This window comes from Pinus tabuliformis, chromosome 2_2 (assembly GCF_031772625.1).
Source record: "Pinus tabuliformis cultivar Carrire ecotype Pingquan chromosome 2_2, CPIR1, whole genome shotgun sequence".
NCBI lineage: Eukaryota > Viridiplantae > Streptophyta > Pinopsida > Pinales > Pinaceae > Pinus > Pinus tabuliformis.
In genome coordinates this window covers 302,769,772-302,787,132 of record NC_142300.1, presented here as the reverse complement: position 1 = coordinate 302,787,132, position 17,361 = coordinate 302,769,772, and the positions used below count along the sequence as shown (strand labels likewise).

General features: G+C 41.1%; 1 protein-coding gene across 1 annotated transcript in view; it reads left to right on the top strand.

Annotated features, from left to right (window-relative positions):
• The first annotated feature begins 311 nt into the window (after positions 1–311).
• LOC149192495 (protein DMR6-LIKE OXYGENASE 1-like) overlaps positions 312–17,361 on the top strand; it is a 111,692-nt gene continuing 94,642 nt past the window's right edge. Inside the window, exons 1-2 of the mRNA XM_089404625.1 lie at positions 312–930; positions 1,148–1,472. Of these exons, the coding sequence (XP_089260751.1) occupies positions 428–930; positions 1,148–1,472 (828 nt within the window). The 5' untranslated portion in view covers positions 312–427. The remainder of the gene's footprint in view (positions 931–1,147; positions 1,473–17,361) is intronic.

Here is a 17,361-nt window from a genome sequence, read left to right as displayed (position 1 = left end):
TAAACCATCAAATATTAGAACTAAACAACTTTGTCAAAATTCAATGTATTTTGAAATATTTCTCTCCTTTTTGATATATCAAAAATTTAAAATGTGATGTGTCAAACTACAAAATATTAGAACGGGATAACTTTGTCTAAAGATGGGACAATTTTGTAAAACGTGATATCTCAACATCACACAAATAAACAAACCTACCAAATATTAAAACTAGACTAACTTTTGGCTAAATTCAATATAACGTCCCCCTCAAGCTGCACGAAAGATGGTGACAATAAAATGTCTAGATTCAGTGCACCACAATTGTTGTGTCGACACCTTCGTCGTCGAAGAGAGTGGCATGATACCTGCTTCCTAGTGGAAACATTTAAAACCAGGTTCTAACGCTAATCTTCATCCACATCGGCAGAATATCAAAGCAGCCAAAATGGGTGTTCAGAGCGAATCCGAAGCGCGTTTTGATCTTGATCCGGTTTTCATCCTCTCTCCAGAGCACCGCCCAAACGCCAAATACTGCGACTTCACTCTTGATCAAATTCCGCTCATAGATCTCTCCCCTATCAACTCCCCTATTCCACCATCCCCAACCACCTTGGACTCCCTCGTCACTCAAATACAAGCAGCTTGCAGGGACTGGGGATTTTTCCAAGTCATCAACCATGGCGTCTCCCCCCATTTCCTCCAAACAATCCTATCGGAAGCGGCCAATTTCTTCTCCCTCCCCATGCAGGAAAAATGCAAAGTGAGAAGAGATTTCGAGAATCCACTAGGCTATTACGACACAGAGCTCACAAAGAACGTCAGGGACTGGAAAGAGGTCTTCGATTTTACATGCCGAGGCGAATTTCGTCTTCCTGCGAGTTTCGAAGGAGAGTCCGCTGAGATTCTGACAGCGACAAATCAATGGCCTCAGAACCCACCTGGCCTAAGGTCCTTATTAATCCCGGAACTCTTATGCACGGCGAAGCATCAATTTTCTGGAGGTGCCAATTTTAAGAATTAGTCTTCTAAGTGTTTGAGATTTGCACCTCCAGGGATTTGATAGCTTGCAGGACAATTACCTATAATCCCCGTATGTGTCGTATTCATCAATGGCTTCCAAAGTTTTGATAATTATTGAATAGTTTGAAACGGCTTGTTGATACAGGGAGGCATGCGAGAAATATGCAGAGGCCGTGGAGAAGCTTTCTTTCAGATTGCTGGAACTCATATCTCTGAGCTTGGGATTGCCGGCTCGCTATTTCCATTCCAAGTTTGAAGATCCCACTTCTCGTCTGAGGTTGAATCATTATTCGCCATGCCCTGCGCCGGAGCTGGCTTTGGGGGTGGGTCGCCACAAGGACGGAGGGGCTCTCACTGTGCTAGCTCAGGATGAGGTTGGAGGGCTGCAAGTCAGGCGAAAAGATGGAGAATGGATTGGAGTGAAGCCTATCCCCAATTCCTTTGTCATCAATGTGGGGGATTGCATGCAGGTGAGCAAAATTTTTTGTTTTTCCATTAAATTTCTAACTAAGTACATGATGAATTTTTACATTTGGGAAATATGAGGGGGCCGAGGATGATATAACGAAAATATAGTCTCATATTAAAAATTCTCGACTTCCAAAGTTCACACATCCACATAAGCAAAGCTTTTCTAAAAGACAAGATATTAAAACATAAAAAACTGGGATAAGTCCGAAGCCCAAGATCATTCGATCAATTTACATCCAGAAAACCAAGATATCAAAATCATAAAAAATTGGGATAAGTCCAAAGTCCAAGATCATTCGATAAATTTAAGGACTGTGCGTCCAACTGCAGTGCTAATCAATCGATCATTTACGAGGCGTACGTACTAGGATTAGGATTGTTTTACATTGAGTGGTTTGGTTCTCTGCCCTGCTACATCTCTGTCCACGCCTTTCTAAAAACAAAGATATTAAAAACATAAAAAACTGGGATAACTCCGAACTCCAAGACCATTCGGTAAACTTAAGCACCGTTCCTCCAACTGCAACACTAATCAACCGATCATTTATAAGGTGTAGGATGACATGTCTAAGGATTTTTCACATTGAGTAGTTCGGTTCCCTGCCCTGCCCCATCTATGCTTATGTCCACAACTCAGCTTGCCTGCCCATAGGCATTTTGTGCTTTTGTTCTCTTGACAGCCAGTTGTCTGCTTGGTGCAGCCCCCAATCAACAATAGTAATTATCCACTCTGCGGCAGTTATAATACACCCAGGTTGTAAATGTACATATGTTCTATAGGTTGGTTCGGTGAACCAGTATGGTTTTTGGGCTGGAGTGCCTATGTGATATTAGGCTGGAGAGCCTGTATGCTGAAAGGCCGATGGGCTTAGTATTGTAAGTGTAATTGATATATTAATCAAATACATCACTGCTGGAGACCAAGTCAGACAAAAGAGTATGGGGGACAATGTCTCCACAAGAAGGAAAGGGGGCTGAGGGTTCAAGCAAAAAGGCTAAGTCAAGGGGGCATAAGCTAAGAAATAAAATAATATATTCCTAAAGTCTTGGAGGTCTCAGAGCCACAACTTTGAGACTTCTTGGCCAGCCTATGTCGGACCCTAGAAAGGAAGTGAGATAGCCCATGGAACATGGAACTATGGAGCAGAGAAGGGGGTATAGTTCCTTGGGTTGTGTAGGTTGAAGGGGATGAGAATGTGGTTGGAATTGGCGTTTGGTACCTTAGCCTAACCATTGTTTGTGTTGAACGTTAGACCTAGCTGGCTTATGTAGCTTTTGCCTTGGTGGAGTGATAGGCTATAGCCCTAGTTTAGAGGGTGTCCTACTATTGAGAGAACTAAAACAACAATGCCTACGGTTGGGTGAAATGTCTAAGGTTTGTAACCATTTGGTGTTTTTATAAAGTATATGTGTTTTTGTTATGTTAATTGTATTATATTAAATGCTTAATAGTTTGTTATGCCGTGCATGTATATAATTATGCATGGAATTGCATATTTGTTATAGCTCATACTAGGAATATGAGTTTTGTTAAAAAAATTCCTATCAAACCAGTTGGAAATGTTATAGTTAGAATTAGAGCACTACCATGCATAATCATGGCGTCAAAATATTCTTGAGGTTAAAATAAATTTTAAAAATTTAGTTTTTACAAAGATTGAATTGTTGTGACATGCCTAAAAGTGAGTTGGAGTGTGTTACAACAATGCACTAAGACAGGGAGAATATATTTGTATTTAATGCACTGCTCCATATACTTCCTTTTAATGTATTGTTGGTTATATAGTAAGAACCTTGTGGTATATATGTTGGTGTGTATGTCATTGGATGTGCAATGCCCCACAATGCTGTTCACTATAGTATATAAACTAGTATGTATGCCACCATTGTGATATATATACATACGGATGTATATACCTCATTGCGAGGTGCATAAGGATTGCTCTCTTTGATGCATTGATGTACGCACACACTATGTTACCAGAAATGGTACGGGAGCATTCGTTTCTGGAAGAAAACGCAAAGAAAACGGAACGGTACGGAAAACGCCGTTTTGTACGGTCGTTTTCGTTTTTCAATGCATGAAACCGGTTTCTCCCGAAATGAATGGTTTTTGGACACGGTGTTCTGAAAAACGTTGTTCGTTTAGTTGTAACGCTTATCTCATTCCAAAGGTTGGTTTTCTAAGAAACTTTGCTCTGGTTCGTTTTGTAGATAGTTTTTACTATTTAGTGGCGGTTTCATGGTCTGTCGTAGTTAGCGCAAAATTTCTTTAACAATGTTTATTTAGGGATTTTGTTCGTTAAAAATATATTATTGGGATGTGCGGGTTATTGTTATGTTTTTTTAATGTTTTAAATATTTTTTCTTAATTTTCCTGTTGGTTTTATTTAAAAGTGTATTTAGTGTAGAGTTTCTTTAAAAGTGTATTTAGTGTAGAGTTTCTTATATAATTTTAGTGTATTTAACATTTAAAAATTATCTCTTTATACAAAACTATAAATTTAAATGCACACGGTTATATTATATATTATTTTTATTATTATAAAGATTAATTATTATTATAATGGATTAACAATAAAGTTTTGAAAGTTTGATGGTAATTTTTTTTATGTTTTGTCTAGTTGTAGTGTTTATGGTTTTCAACCCTTTCGTTTTTTCTATACAAAATGTCAGTGGAGGGAGCAACACTTCTTCCTATAGCAAGATAGTTGAAGGTAGTAGTAATTCTAAACAACCCTCTACTTTTGGCTCAATTCCCCAATCCCAATGGAGCTCAATTCAATCTTCACCATCCTATTACCCAACTAGGGAAACTACATCCTAGTAGTTGCTTACCAAATAGTACAATATAGCCCAAATTTGAGGTCTGCTCAAACAATATGGGAGAATATACACATGATATGAGAGATCATGTACTCATTTAGAAATTTCTAGGGATATGGCCTTCAAAAAAATCCCACTCTCACTAGGTCCAAATCAAGTGGAAATGGAAAGGTCAAATCAAGCTTGAGTTCAATGCCAAAGGTTTCTTCACTATTAGAGGATCAAACATGGGTATTTGAGAATGACCTATGTAAGCAATACAAGCTTTGTTTCTCACTATGAATATTCGAGAATGCTCTATGTGAGCAACAAAACACTATGAGCAACTATGTATGAACCACATTATTGGAGAATGCCGATGACGTATACTTTGTTTTATGTTTTTCACATTTTTCTTTCTTTTTTCTCTCTCCTCGTTTCTTGAATGCGAAACCTCCAAACTTCGTTTCTCGTCCCGTTGTCGTTTCTCGTTTCGTTTCCCGTTTCTCGTTTCTAGTAACATAGCGCACACACATATGTCAATGTTATCGGGACCATACCAATGGTTGAATTGGTCGACCCAAAAAATTGGTAGTAAAAAACAAAAAAACCCAATCAACAAAAAAATCCATAGAATATTAAAATTTGATTAAAGCAATATAGATCCATCTTAAGCATGGATCTAGCACACGCCGAAAGGGATCAACTCTGTTAGGTGCAAACTTCTTCTAGAGTGCAAAATTTGGAAAAGAAAATTGCATCCCTCTCATCCCTTGATAGATCCCAATGAATCTATAGTGGTTTTGTCTTTGTTCTGTCTATCTATATATACAATGTATAATTTTTTTGTTTAAATTGTATTTTTGAATGCTATATAGAGTACATAACTTAAACTTGTAATTACCAAAAATCTTTGGAAATTGACAAAAGAATATACCTAAAAAAAGGACCAAATTGTAAAATAGTGAGACTACAAATGTTTTAACCAAATTTTTTTTTATTTTCAATTGCACTATATGATATATCACAATTTTTTTAAACAATATATAATATATATGTATAGTTGACATTAAAATATTTTTACATAACATGTGCATTGAGACATTTTATCTGTGGCTACATTTTTTACAATAAAATAGTTTTTTTGTTATTAATATATTTTTAAGTATACATTAATATTACCTAATCCTGCATATTAAAATATTTTATTGATGACCTAGATTGAATTTTTTATTATTATGAATATTTTGACATGTCACATATTAATTTTATATTAATATGTGAATGAATTACAGATCTCCATCTTATTATTCTTATTAGAAAGTACTTTTTTTAAATTCATTTTTTTAACTTCCAACTACTTTTTTCTTTGGACATTGAATATTTTTTTATAGACAACCTTTTAACATTTTCTTTCTATATATAAATATATATGAATTTGATGTCAACATAAATTACTTAACATAGATCTTCAACTAGTTAATTTAAATCACGTGTTGAAACATCTTTGAAAAGTATTAGGTTTAAACATCTTATTCACACTTTCTTTGATCTCTAATTACTTTATCTCCTTTCAAAGTTGATATGAAATTATATTAGGTCGTGTGCACATCGAAATATTTTAGTTATGAATGAGAGTGTGAAATATTTTTACCACATTGAGTTTTAACATCAACAACAAATCAAATGACCATAGTAAAGTTGGGATTATTGATGTTTTATAATGCTTTTAATTAAAACTAACTAAACATGTATATTCATTTGTGTTTTTTATTATAGTCGACATTGTTTTTCTATTTAGAGAATATTTTTAATTTTTATTTAAAGAGGAACATGTGTCAACTCCACGTTGAACACAAACATAATCACACATTGCCATCATACTAGGTTGTAGAATGCGCCTCTTGGTGTAAAATTATATTCATGTACATCCATGTGAATCCATACCATAAGACACAAATATGTCCTATTCGTCAATTCCTTCGTAATTTGAAGATTATTTTGTACGTTATACTGAAAATTCCTAAAGAAGGAAGAGCAGACAAGTAAGGGGCAATATCACTCATAAAAAAAAACCTATAAAACTTTTGATAGGGGCAAATTTTACTCATGTATTTAACAAATAAGGGTTTACAATTAGGTTTAGGGCTTTAGGGTCTTTTCTTGTAAATTTTTATTTTTCCATTTTAAGTGAATTTGGTGGGGGGCCACATGTGCTCGTATGGAATTTTATGGAACCAATTGGATAATATCGTTTTCATATGGATTGGAAAGACTACAATCTGCATTTTAAGATTGTAAAGACTTTAATCGACATTTTGTGTTGATGATTTTGTGTTATTTTGCACCTATGATACAGTGACTAGATTTGTGTGCTAATTCTTAGATGAACCCATTGTTGGCATGATTCCATTGCTCATGGACTTAATTGATGTTTGCCTCCTTCTTACATCACATATACACCTCTTCTTCTAGGTCTCTATTCAAGTTAAAGGTAAGATGAGATAACTATAATATCTCAAGGTCATGATCTTCAATGAGTCAAACAAGATCCTCTTAGATCACCATTTCTTTTTTAAAGGAGAGGAGATTGAGATCACCATCACATATACTTATCTGGGGGTGTTACTTACAGGGATTTCTTTAGTTTGTGACATGCACCTTAGCCCTAAGTTAGCAAGGGCTATGGGTCCTTGGCCCTTCTTGACAGGTAGTGTTTCTAGAGCCATTTCTAGGAGATATTCTTCAAGATGTCACTCATGGACACTCTTGTTTGACCCATAGTACTATACGGTTTTGAGGTTTGGGGTCTTGGCTTATTAGGGTCTAACTGGTCTTCAACAAGAGAGTATAGATCATCCTCCTTTGCCACATCATCGGAGGCAAGAAGACAGTTCCTTAGTCCACTGTCCTTGTAGAGTTTGGCGCTGACCCCTTTTTGTTGATTTTATAGCTTTGGAAGGTCTTTTGCATAGGCTTGGTGTCTTGGCATGCAAGAGAGAAGTGCACTTTAGGTGGTTGTTCAAGAGGGGAAACTAATATGATCTCCTTCCTAAGTTTTTTAACTTAAGAAAAGTACATTGGTTAATTATTTGATTAATGTTGAGTTTGGGCTAATGTTTATGTAAGGATAGATATTTTTTTTTTTTGTAAGCTTGGTAGGTCCTTCCATTTTCATTAATATAAAAGCAAGTTACATCCACATAACAGATAGTTAGGTGGCCTCAACTTGCCCTGAGGGAAACCAAGTCTGTTGGCCACCTAATAGCGTGATATGCCATCCAATAACAAAAAATAATAAGTCTTTCTAACCAAGCTAGATAAGTCTGAATGTCTTTGCCTTCCCTGAATACTACATGCCTAAAAACAAAATGATCAATATTCTGAAAACTAAAAGCTTCCCGCATACAAAAAGAAAAAGGAAACTGAGAGACCAGCTAGCATACTACTCTGCTCCCTCGGCAGACGCAGACTCCACCAGAGCTGGGTCCTTAGCATTGGAACCCGGGAGCTCTGTCTGTGAGAGAATGCAAGGGAGGTGTTCTTCTATTTGTTGAAGGTGGCCATCTTGTTTTTGCATCTGAAACTGGAGCTTTTGAAATTCCTGTTTATAGTTAGGAATTCTTGCACCGTTGTTGCCATGCCCACAGAGACCTGCTCCAAAGCCTTTCCCAAGATACTCTTCATGGACCAATACAAGAACAAGGTCTATTTGAAGTTGAATTGAGTGACGCGACCACGGGTGTTCCCTGGATCCGGCACTACAGCTTGCCAGTGCTCCACCTCAATTTCCATCGAGCCAGCCTGACGGTTCAAGTCTGCTTCCCATTCCTCAATTAACTGTCGGATTTCCTCATTCGTTCCTTCGTGATAAGCTGTAGCCGCATCATTTATGATGCTGGCAACTGGTTTTCGACCCCTCGATTTGCCCCCAGAGGAGCTGGGCTACCTTGCATTCGGGCCCCCCCTGGATCTTCTGCCTCATCACCTCAGCGCTAGGCTTCGTGCCTTTACAGTTGCCAACCGAGCCATTGTTGTGTGCTTACAGTTTTCAATGGAGAAAATGGTAAATCGAATTGCTTGCACAAGTGGTAGCCCGAGCCCAGAAGCTCCCAGCTTCCAGGTGACACTACTACCCCGCACACCTGCCAAGGAAGAAGCATGAAACAATAATTTCCAATAAAGAACCTGAGGGACTTCCTCCCTTCTCTTCCATTGCATACCTTCCTTACTGACCGACCCAAACAGAGATACAACTGCCACAACCCAGAGCTCGTTAACATAATAGTCAGAAAATGATATGGAGAAAACACCAAAGCTTATACCATAGGGACAAACCCAATACCCAAACCATCGCAGAGCCACAAACATATGCCCAAGAAGACTCCCACAGGGGCAGAGGTCATGGAACCCACATAAAAGCCTCCAGGGAACAATTCGGCTCCAGAACAAACAGAGAAAAAGCCTTGACCCATCCCCAGAAAATTCGGAAAGACAAACCCAGGAGCGAAACTGTAAACTACCCATCCCCAAGTCCCAGCGATTCCAAGCTGAGACAGAAGGATGTCCCAGGGACCGACCGTAGAGACAGATACCCCATATAACCCCATCTTGATAAGATAATCCCAAACAAAACAGACACAGAGACCATGTCGGGTAGATGGACCTGTTTCAGCAGGCAAACACACGCATGTAGATGCATGGAGCCTCTCTTTCTTACAAACCTCGACAATTCAAAACCATATAGTCCCAATTCCATCAAACAGATAAGCCGTTGCATGGAGGAGAGAAAGGAATGGCGGATCACATACCAGTTTACCCACACAAGGAGAAGACTAGCCCGCCACCTTGCTTGAATCTGCGTCGTTCCACAGAGCTTGGCACCACCCTTCCACACTCCTCTACCGTGAACAAGACACTTACCAACTTCTCTCACAGAGAAACTAACCAAATGCCAAAACCAAAACACAATACCGCTGTCACCTCCTGCGGGAGTATTTACACCATGCATGCACGGAGCCACCGCACCATATACCTCAAGCATGTGGAGGGTGGTGGGTTTGTACCCCAAGGGCATCGTCATTAATTTGTCATAATAGAATTGTTGTCCAACTCGCACCCTGATTAGGGGAGTAAGGATATATATTAAATTATTTAAATAACTTAGATCTAATATTCACCATTCTTCTAATTCTAAGAAGGCTATGATTTACTCATAACCCTTTATCACTTTTGAAGATTAGGGATTTGGTGTATGGAGGAACTATAAAGAGAACCTAAGGGAGAGGATGGAGACACATGAGAGTAATTCAAAGAGAGATGTTTTTGAAGAATTTGCATGAGTCATGGTGCATGTTACTGCTCAAACTAGCAGGGGTCATAGGAGGGGATCCTATAGAACAAGTACTAGGTTAAGTCGCAACAATGGAGCGATAGCCCACTGTCACCTTAGTTAAGGCTCCCTGCTCTTTATGAACTTTTACCGATGGGAGGAGTTCTAGTTTGAGAGGAATCACTAGAATAAATGGATCAATGACAGGATGTGAGGTGATTCCTAAAGCCTATTCACAAAAGAGGCCCAGGTAATGGCTTACTTGCTATAGAAGAAAGATGGGTGGCTCTCTTAGAAGGGCTAAGAGGATGCCTAGACCTAGGGTTTGAGGAGTGTTACTTGAAAATAAGTGCCCAAGATCAAGGAGTCCTAGAAAACTAGGGTTTCTAAGTGATCTTTGTGAAATTGAAGTTATAATGTAGTGGGACCACGAAGAAGCCCAAGTGGGCCCAAATGAGGTCAAGGGTTTTTTATTAGAACAACAAATGGATGATATTGACCAAGTTAAGGAGGAGAATAGGATCAAAGGAATTGAATTTCTCTTGGAATTTGAGTACAATGATCCTAATGAATCCATCAACCAAAGGGAACCTAGGGATGAGAACGATCTTGAAGCTAGGGCTTGAAATATCTTGAGATTCCATCGTGGGATTGGTCTCAAGTTTGGAGCACCTCTCAAGAAGACCCCAATGTGGTAGTTGACCAATTTTCAAGGATTTTCAATGGCTAGAAACAATTTTAGATGATCCTTAGGAGGCCTACCAGGTTAGGGCTTAGAAAAGATGAAGGGAGGTGAGAAGAATATACTTTTGTGATCACCTTAGGACTAGATCAATGCCTAGCCAATTGGGAGAATGGAGTCTAATGAAATCAATGCTTAGACAGGCTTAATTCCAACCAAGGAGTTCCCCAACAACTTCGTATGACCTTAGCAACAATTAGGTTACAAAAGAAATTTATACTTCTCTATGGGGCAAAATGATGACTTATCAAGGCAAATCTTGAAAAACCACGTACCCCATAGGACAATAATTCACCATACTTCACAATAACCACATGAAAAATCCCTCACAAAGACAAATTAGCAACTTCGCATAAGCGTAAGAGTAGCTACACCAGCTTGATGAACAAAAATATTTCATAGATTATTTCATGAGACAAAATTATAAGATAAGCATGAAAAAGTACTCACAAGTATAGTGACATTATTCCAATTGTCAAGATGCAAGAAAATTGAAGCTCCAAGACAAAAATTAGGCTCTTCCAAACATCGAAATGCATTAAATCTCCAATTTGTCCATCAAAAGGCTTAGCGAAATTTCCAGAAGAAACAAATGATCCAAATCCAAGTGATGATGGGATTCAAATGAACTCTCATCAATTTAGCTCCAATTTATATCCTTTCTAAAGAGTTCGATTTTCCGAATTAGGCCTAATTAACCTCCAAATAATAAAATAATGTACAATAATGACATGACTTAGGTGACAAGCCCACCAAGATAGCTCCATAATACAAAGATAAGTCTCTCAAGAGGGCAAAATAATAGATACAATTAGGTTTAATTAAGCTCCAAATAATAAAATAATGTACAATAATGACATGACTTGGTGACAAGCCCACCAAGATAGCTCCATAATACAAAGATAAGCCTCTCAAGAGGGCAAAATAATAGATACAATGAGTCGTTGGGCCATTGAAGAGGCCTAGTGGAGTCCAAAGTGTGCCAAGGTGAGAGAATAGGCTCCAAACATAGTGATCAAGGGGGTGGCCCCTTGATATCCAAGCAAATCAAATGTGGTGTCCCCAAGTGGGTGTGGGGGCACAATGACATCCTCATGGGTCTCCAAGTGGATTGATAATGCTTGTATACCATTTTTAAGGGCTAGAATGATGACATAAGACCTCCCTCCGTCTCCCATGATGAGACATCCTCATCTGGGCCCTGGAACATCTACCAAGTGTGTGGTGCAAGTGTGAAGCCGACTGGGCATGGTGGTCCAGGTGCATCATCCTCATCCAAAAGGTGGAACACAAGCAATCAATGAATGGTGCTGAGGGATCCATGAAGTGGCAATCTGCTCTCTGCTATGGTGGAGGCCCATGGCTCTCAACGCTCACCCTACAAGTGCCAATATGACCCTTTGGAGGGCTTGGACCCTGTATAGGGAGACCAAACCCCAAATGGAGACCCACTTGCAATCTTGTATAAGATTCAATGCACCCCCTCGCCTTCCAATACAATAAATCATTAGAGTAATCGAGTAAAAGAGCTTACAAATCATGGAATCAAGTGGACACTTCATAGTGGCATGCCCTTACATAGTGGGCTTTAGCATGTACATGTGTCTCCAAGCTCAATAAGGGGTTAACCAAGGACCCTATTAGGTGGTTTCACACTCTGAAGGGGGTGACATGTCCATGGTACATCCACCAAGTGGTGGATGGCATATGATACAATGATGGAACAGAGTGGGGCATTAGGGGAAGGCTCCAAGCCACATGTCACAATACAAGGGTAGCTATAATAGGGGAAGCCCACACTTGGGTATGTGAATGTAGGAGGGAGCAATTATGGTACATGAGTTACCCCGACCTTTTTTTTTTCCACCTTCTTCAGATGCCTTGTTCCTTTGATTGATTTTTTTTCATAACTGCTCAGGGCTCCAGGGGCAGTTCATTGTTGTTGATTTGGGGTAGCACAGGGGATGAGAGCATGATGCGTAGGATATAGCAGTGAATACCCCCTTAAGGTGGGGCAGTTCATTGTTGTTGATTTGGGGTAGCATCGGATGTGCTCTAGCCACGAAATTTGGTGGAGAGGTTAGGGCACATGAGATCTCCAATACTCAGAAAGGGTTTGGGCAGATCCTAAACAGTTCAGGAGATATTAAAATAATTAATATTTTTAATGGAGTCCCTAAGTCTAAACTTAGGGAAATTAAAATATTAATGTGGATTAATATAAAACTTTGTTAGAATGGTCCAAAAGACATGGATCAAACCAGATCTAATCTTAGCCGTTGATTAGGGACTTAATCTCAACCGTTGATATGTCAACGAGAAAAATATAAGAGGCTGCTTGAGGGTCACTTGGAGAGTACACCAGAGTGATCAGTCATTCTATTCTCTAGAGCGGGGTTTGGTAAGAGAGATAGAATTAGTGATAGTGAGATGCAGTTGAGGGGCATTTGAGTACAAAGAGACAGAGAGGCAGAGAGTGTTGGGAGAGCTGTTCAGTAGCCAAGGAGAGTGACGCAGAGCCAGCCAGGGCTCATGCAGGGCCACGCCGAGGCGGCTGGGAGTTGCGCAGAGCCTCAGAGAGGCCAGCGTTGTTGACACAGAGGGCTAGAGGGCTGACGCAGGGCCTCCCAGGGCTGACGCAGACCCATCTAGGATGATGCAGGGCCAATGTGAGGTAGAGAGGGGCTGACGCAGTCCAAAGAGAGGCTAACGCTGTGGGTTTTGGGGCAGATTGGTGCTAAGTAGCTGCCGGAAGGATTATCCGTTTTCAGCCAGGAGATTTGTCAAAAACTGAGAGGTATTACTGCCAAGGAAATTCTCTATTGGGTAAAGTAGTTTCGGCACCTAGATTGTACTCTGATATTGCTTAATAAGAAAACCCTCAGGTAGCTGCACTGGTTTTCCCACATTGGGTTTTTCTGGGGACATTAGTCCAAAAATAATGGCGTCATATGGTGTGTTTGTTTATGTTTCTTTTAGTTGCTGATCTGTAATATGTTGAGCATGCACTAGTGTTTATTTTCAGTTTTGACATTGTAAATAACTTGTTAAGGAAAATAACAAGTAGGTAGGAATAAATAAAATAAAGTGCATGGAGGGTTTCTAACTAAGTAAACTTAGAAACTTTGACATGGTATCAGAGCGTGATTGCAGATCACAGGAAGACTAAAGGACATTAGCCAAGCGGAGCAATAGCAACAGAAAACAGTTGTCCCGAGGTGACAGAAGCTATTTCTAGCAGAGCAACAACAAGAAAGGGTGACGCAGTGCCTGCATCATCAAGGGTGAGTTGGAAAGAGGCAGCGCAGAGGCTAAGGAAGGCAAAAGAAGCCTCACGCAGAGCTACACAATCGCTGGGAGGGCTGACGCAGTTGGCTGAGGAGGCTGAGTTGTTGGGGTTTAGAAGGTTGTGGGAATATTGCAGAGTGGAACTGGTGAGCTACTGTAGCTAGAACAATACCTGACAAAGCAAGGCCAGAGGAGTTGCTACTGAGGGTTTCTAGCCGAGGAATCCGGATTAGTGGTGCGGTTGCAGAAGACGATCAGAGTAGGGGCATCTCGACAGCGGCAGAAGGATTTCCAGGAGGGAAATCAGGACTCAGAGGGAGTCCAGAAGAGAACTTCCAGACAAGAAGTAGAGACTCAGAGGAGTCGAACAGAGAACTTCCAGGAGGGAAGTAAAGGAGCATCATGGCACTACACAGAGTAAGAGACCAGGGTAGACTGGACGACCATCGAACTTTGCAGTTTGGAAGGCCAGAATCTTACCCGTACTTGACAGGAATTGTGTCAAGAACTTCACCTTGAAGGTAATAGCTATCCCAGTCGACCCCAATGATAATGACAAGTATAAGGAGGCGATGGCGAGGGCCAAGAGCATTATCCTTGACGGGGTCAAGGATCATGTAGTACCACATAGTCGAGAAGGAAACGACATTTGAGATGTGGGAGGCTCTCAAGAAGCTGTACCAGCATACTTCTGTGCAGAGAAGAATGCTACTTGAGAATCAGTTGAGGTCGTATTAGATGAAGAAGGGAGCGCTGATTGACACCTTCCTTGGAGGACTGAATGAGATTTGAGATCAATTAACTGCTATAGAGGCGACACCGGATCAGGAGCTGATGGTGAGGACAACCTTGAATGCTATCTTAGAAGATTGGGAGGTATTTGTCCAGAGTATCCTGGTCAGAGGGACTCTCCCACCTTGGGACAAGATGTGGGCAACTCTTCGCCAGGAAGAGATCAGACGGCAGTCGAAGACGAGTAGCGGCAGCAAGGGGATCAAAGTCAAGTAGGAGGAGGAAGATGTGGCCCTATCATTTGAGGGAAAGCAAGAGAAGCGGAAGAAGAAAGATCTCTCCAAGATCAAGTGCTTCCACTATGGGGTGTTGGGTCATTATGCGACCTAGTGTCCAAGGAAGAATAGTAAGGGAGAGTCTTCCGAGACTAAGGCAACGCCAGCACGAGTAGAGAAGGAAGTTTTGACAGACGATGACTGTGCCATGAGTGCACACGCACCACTTGAGCGAAAGTGGGGAGACATTGAGTTGTAGTCAGGGGGACTACAAGCGATGAGGGGCAGGATCCTCGAGGTACCCAGCGTCTTGGATTAGGCCTTGCTACGGGAGCCCTGAAGAGGAGTAGCAGGATTGGTTGAGTTGGGTACAGATGGATGCAGTTGAAGCGGTAGAGAGAGCTACAATGCAGGAGTCCTAAGACAGTGTGAGGCTAGCAGGCTGCAGCAGTGCGAGAGGCATAAGAGTGTTGCACTAGTGCAGGATGGCATAAAGAGGTGTGCAACGGTGCAAGATGCAGGGAGTTGTTGCAGCAGCGAAGAGGTTAGAGAGGGAGCACTTGTTAGCGGCAGAGGGAGCTTCAGCATCAGTTGGTGTCTCTAGCCCAATAGGGAGGTTAGACTGGGAGATCAGTTACTTACTTCTCAGTAACTGAGTTGCAGTGCAGTAGTGGGCAGAACGATGCAGCATGATGAGAGGAGGTGCAGTGCGGATGCAGTGCTGGGAGAAAGGACCAGCAGCAGCACGGATGCAGAGGGAGCTGTTGTACAGATGCAACAATGGCAGTGGCAGAACCATGGGCAGTAGTACAGGATGCAACAGTGCAGAGGATGTTGGGCAGGAAGGCCTAGCATCAACACAAGTACCGATGCCGGATGATCAGAGTAATACTCAGTGAGGAGTATTGCTAGAGCACAGTCCTCGCTAAGAGGGAGTGTTGATTTGGGGTAGCATCGGATGTGTTCTAGCCACGAAATTTGGTGGAGAGGTTGGGGCACATGAGATATCCAATATCCAGAAAGGGTTTGGGTAGATTCTAAACAGGTCAGGAGATATTAAAATAATTAATATTTTTAGGGGAGTCCCTAAGTCTAAACTTAGGGAAATTAAAATATTAATGTGGATTAATATAAAACTGTGTTAGAATGGTCCAAAAGACATGGATCAAGCCAGATTTAATCTTCGCCGTTTATTAGGGACTTAATCTCGGCCATTGATATGTCAACGAGAAAAGTATAAGAGGAGGCTTGAGGATCACTTGGAGAGTACACCAGAGTGATCAGTCATTCTATTCTCTAGAGCAGGGTTTGCTAAGAGAGATAGAATTAGTGATCGGGAGATGCAACTGAGGAGCTTTTGAGTACAGAGAGACAGAGAGGCAGAGATAGTGCCAGGAGAGCTGCACAGTAGCCAAGGAGAGTGATGCAGAGCCAGCTAGGGCTCACACAGTGCCACGTAGAGGCGGCCGAGAGTTGCACAGAGCCTCAGAGAGGCCAGCATTGCTGGCGCAGACGGCTAGAGGGCTGACGCAGGGCCTCCCAGGGCTAACGTAGACCCATCCGGGATGACGCAGGGCCAACGTGAGGCAGAGAGGGGCTGACGCAGTTTAGAGAGAGGTTGACACTGAGGTTTCTGGGTCAGATTGGTGCTGAGTAGCTACCATAAAGATTATCTGGGGTTTTAGCCAGGAGATTTGTCAGAAACTAAGAGGTATTACTGCCAAGGAAATTCTTTGTTGGGCAGGCCAGTTTCGGTACCTAGATTGTACTCTAATATTGCTTAATAAGAAAACCCTCAAATAGCTGCACCGGTTTTCCAACATTGGGTTTTTCCGAGGACATTAGTCCAAAAATAATGGTGTCATCTTTATGTTTTTTTTAGTTGCTGATCTGTAATATGTTGAGCATGCACTAGTGTTTATTTTCAGTATTTACATTGTAAATAACTTGTTAAGGAAAATAACAAGTAGGTAGGAATAAATCAGAAAGAGTGTATGGAGGGTTTCTAACTATAAGTAAACTTAGAAACTTCGACAATTGCCCACCAGGGGTTGGGACAATTATGGGTTCCTTGATGATGTAAGCGGCCAATATGAGGGACCCTAGCAACTAGGGTGATGGCCATAATGATAGGGGCAGAGCTTATGTTTGGCTTTTGACCAAGTGCTAAGTTTGTATGTCTCGACTATCTTTTGCATTTTATGGTACGTTTCTTGTTGAGAGTGGCCAAAATATGATTTTTCTTCTCTTTTTTGCTGCATCAACGTCTGGGGCATCGTTCTAGGCTCAACCCAAGGAGTGGACAAGGGGGGGGGGAGCTAACTCCTTGTGGACTCAATGGACAAATGTGGACCCAAATGGGAAATATGATGAATGGGGTTGTAATGAGCAGAAGGGGGGTGATGTATATGGTGTCAGGAAGCGGGACCACGCAACCAAAATTGGGGTTTCCCATGTAGTGCCATCCCTAAAGCTAATAGCCAATAATGGAGATCCCATAGGACTAGGATACAAGGTCAACCATCAAATTTGATAGAGGAGTTAAGAGTAGAAACTTAGCCCACTCTTTCCACCGGATCCCCTCATTGATCCATGCCAAAATGTGTCCATGATAAGTAAGCGAAAATACCCAACTACACAATGAAAAGCCATACCTTTGGAGTTGGAGGGCCCACCTTTAAACATGCGATCATAATAGATGGGCAAGAAACCAC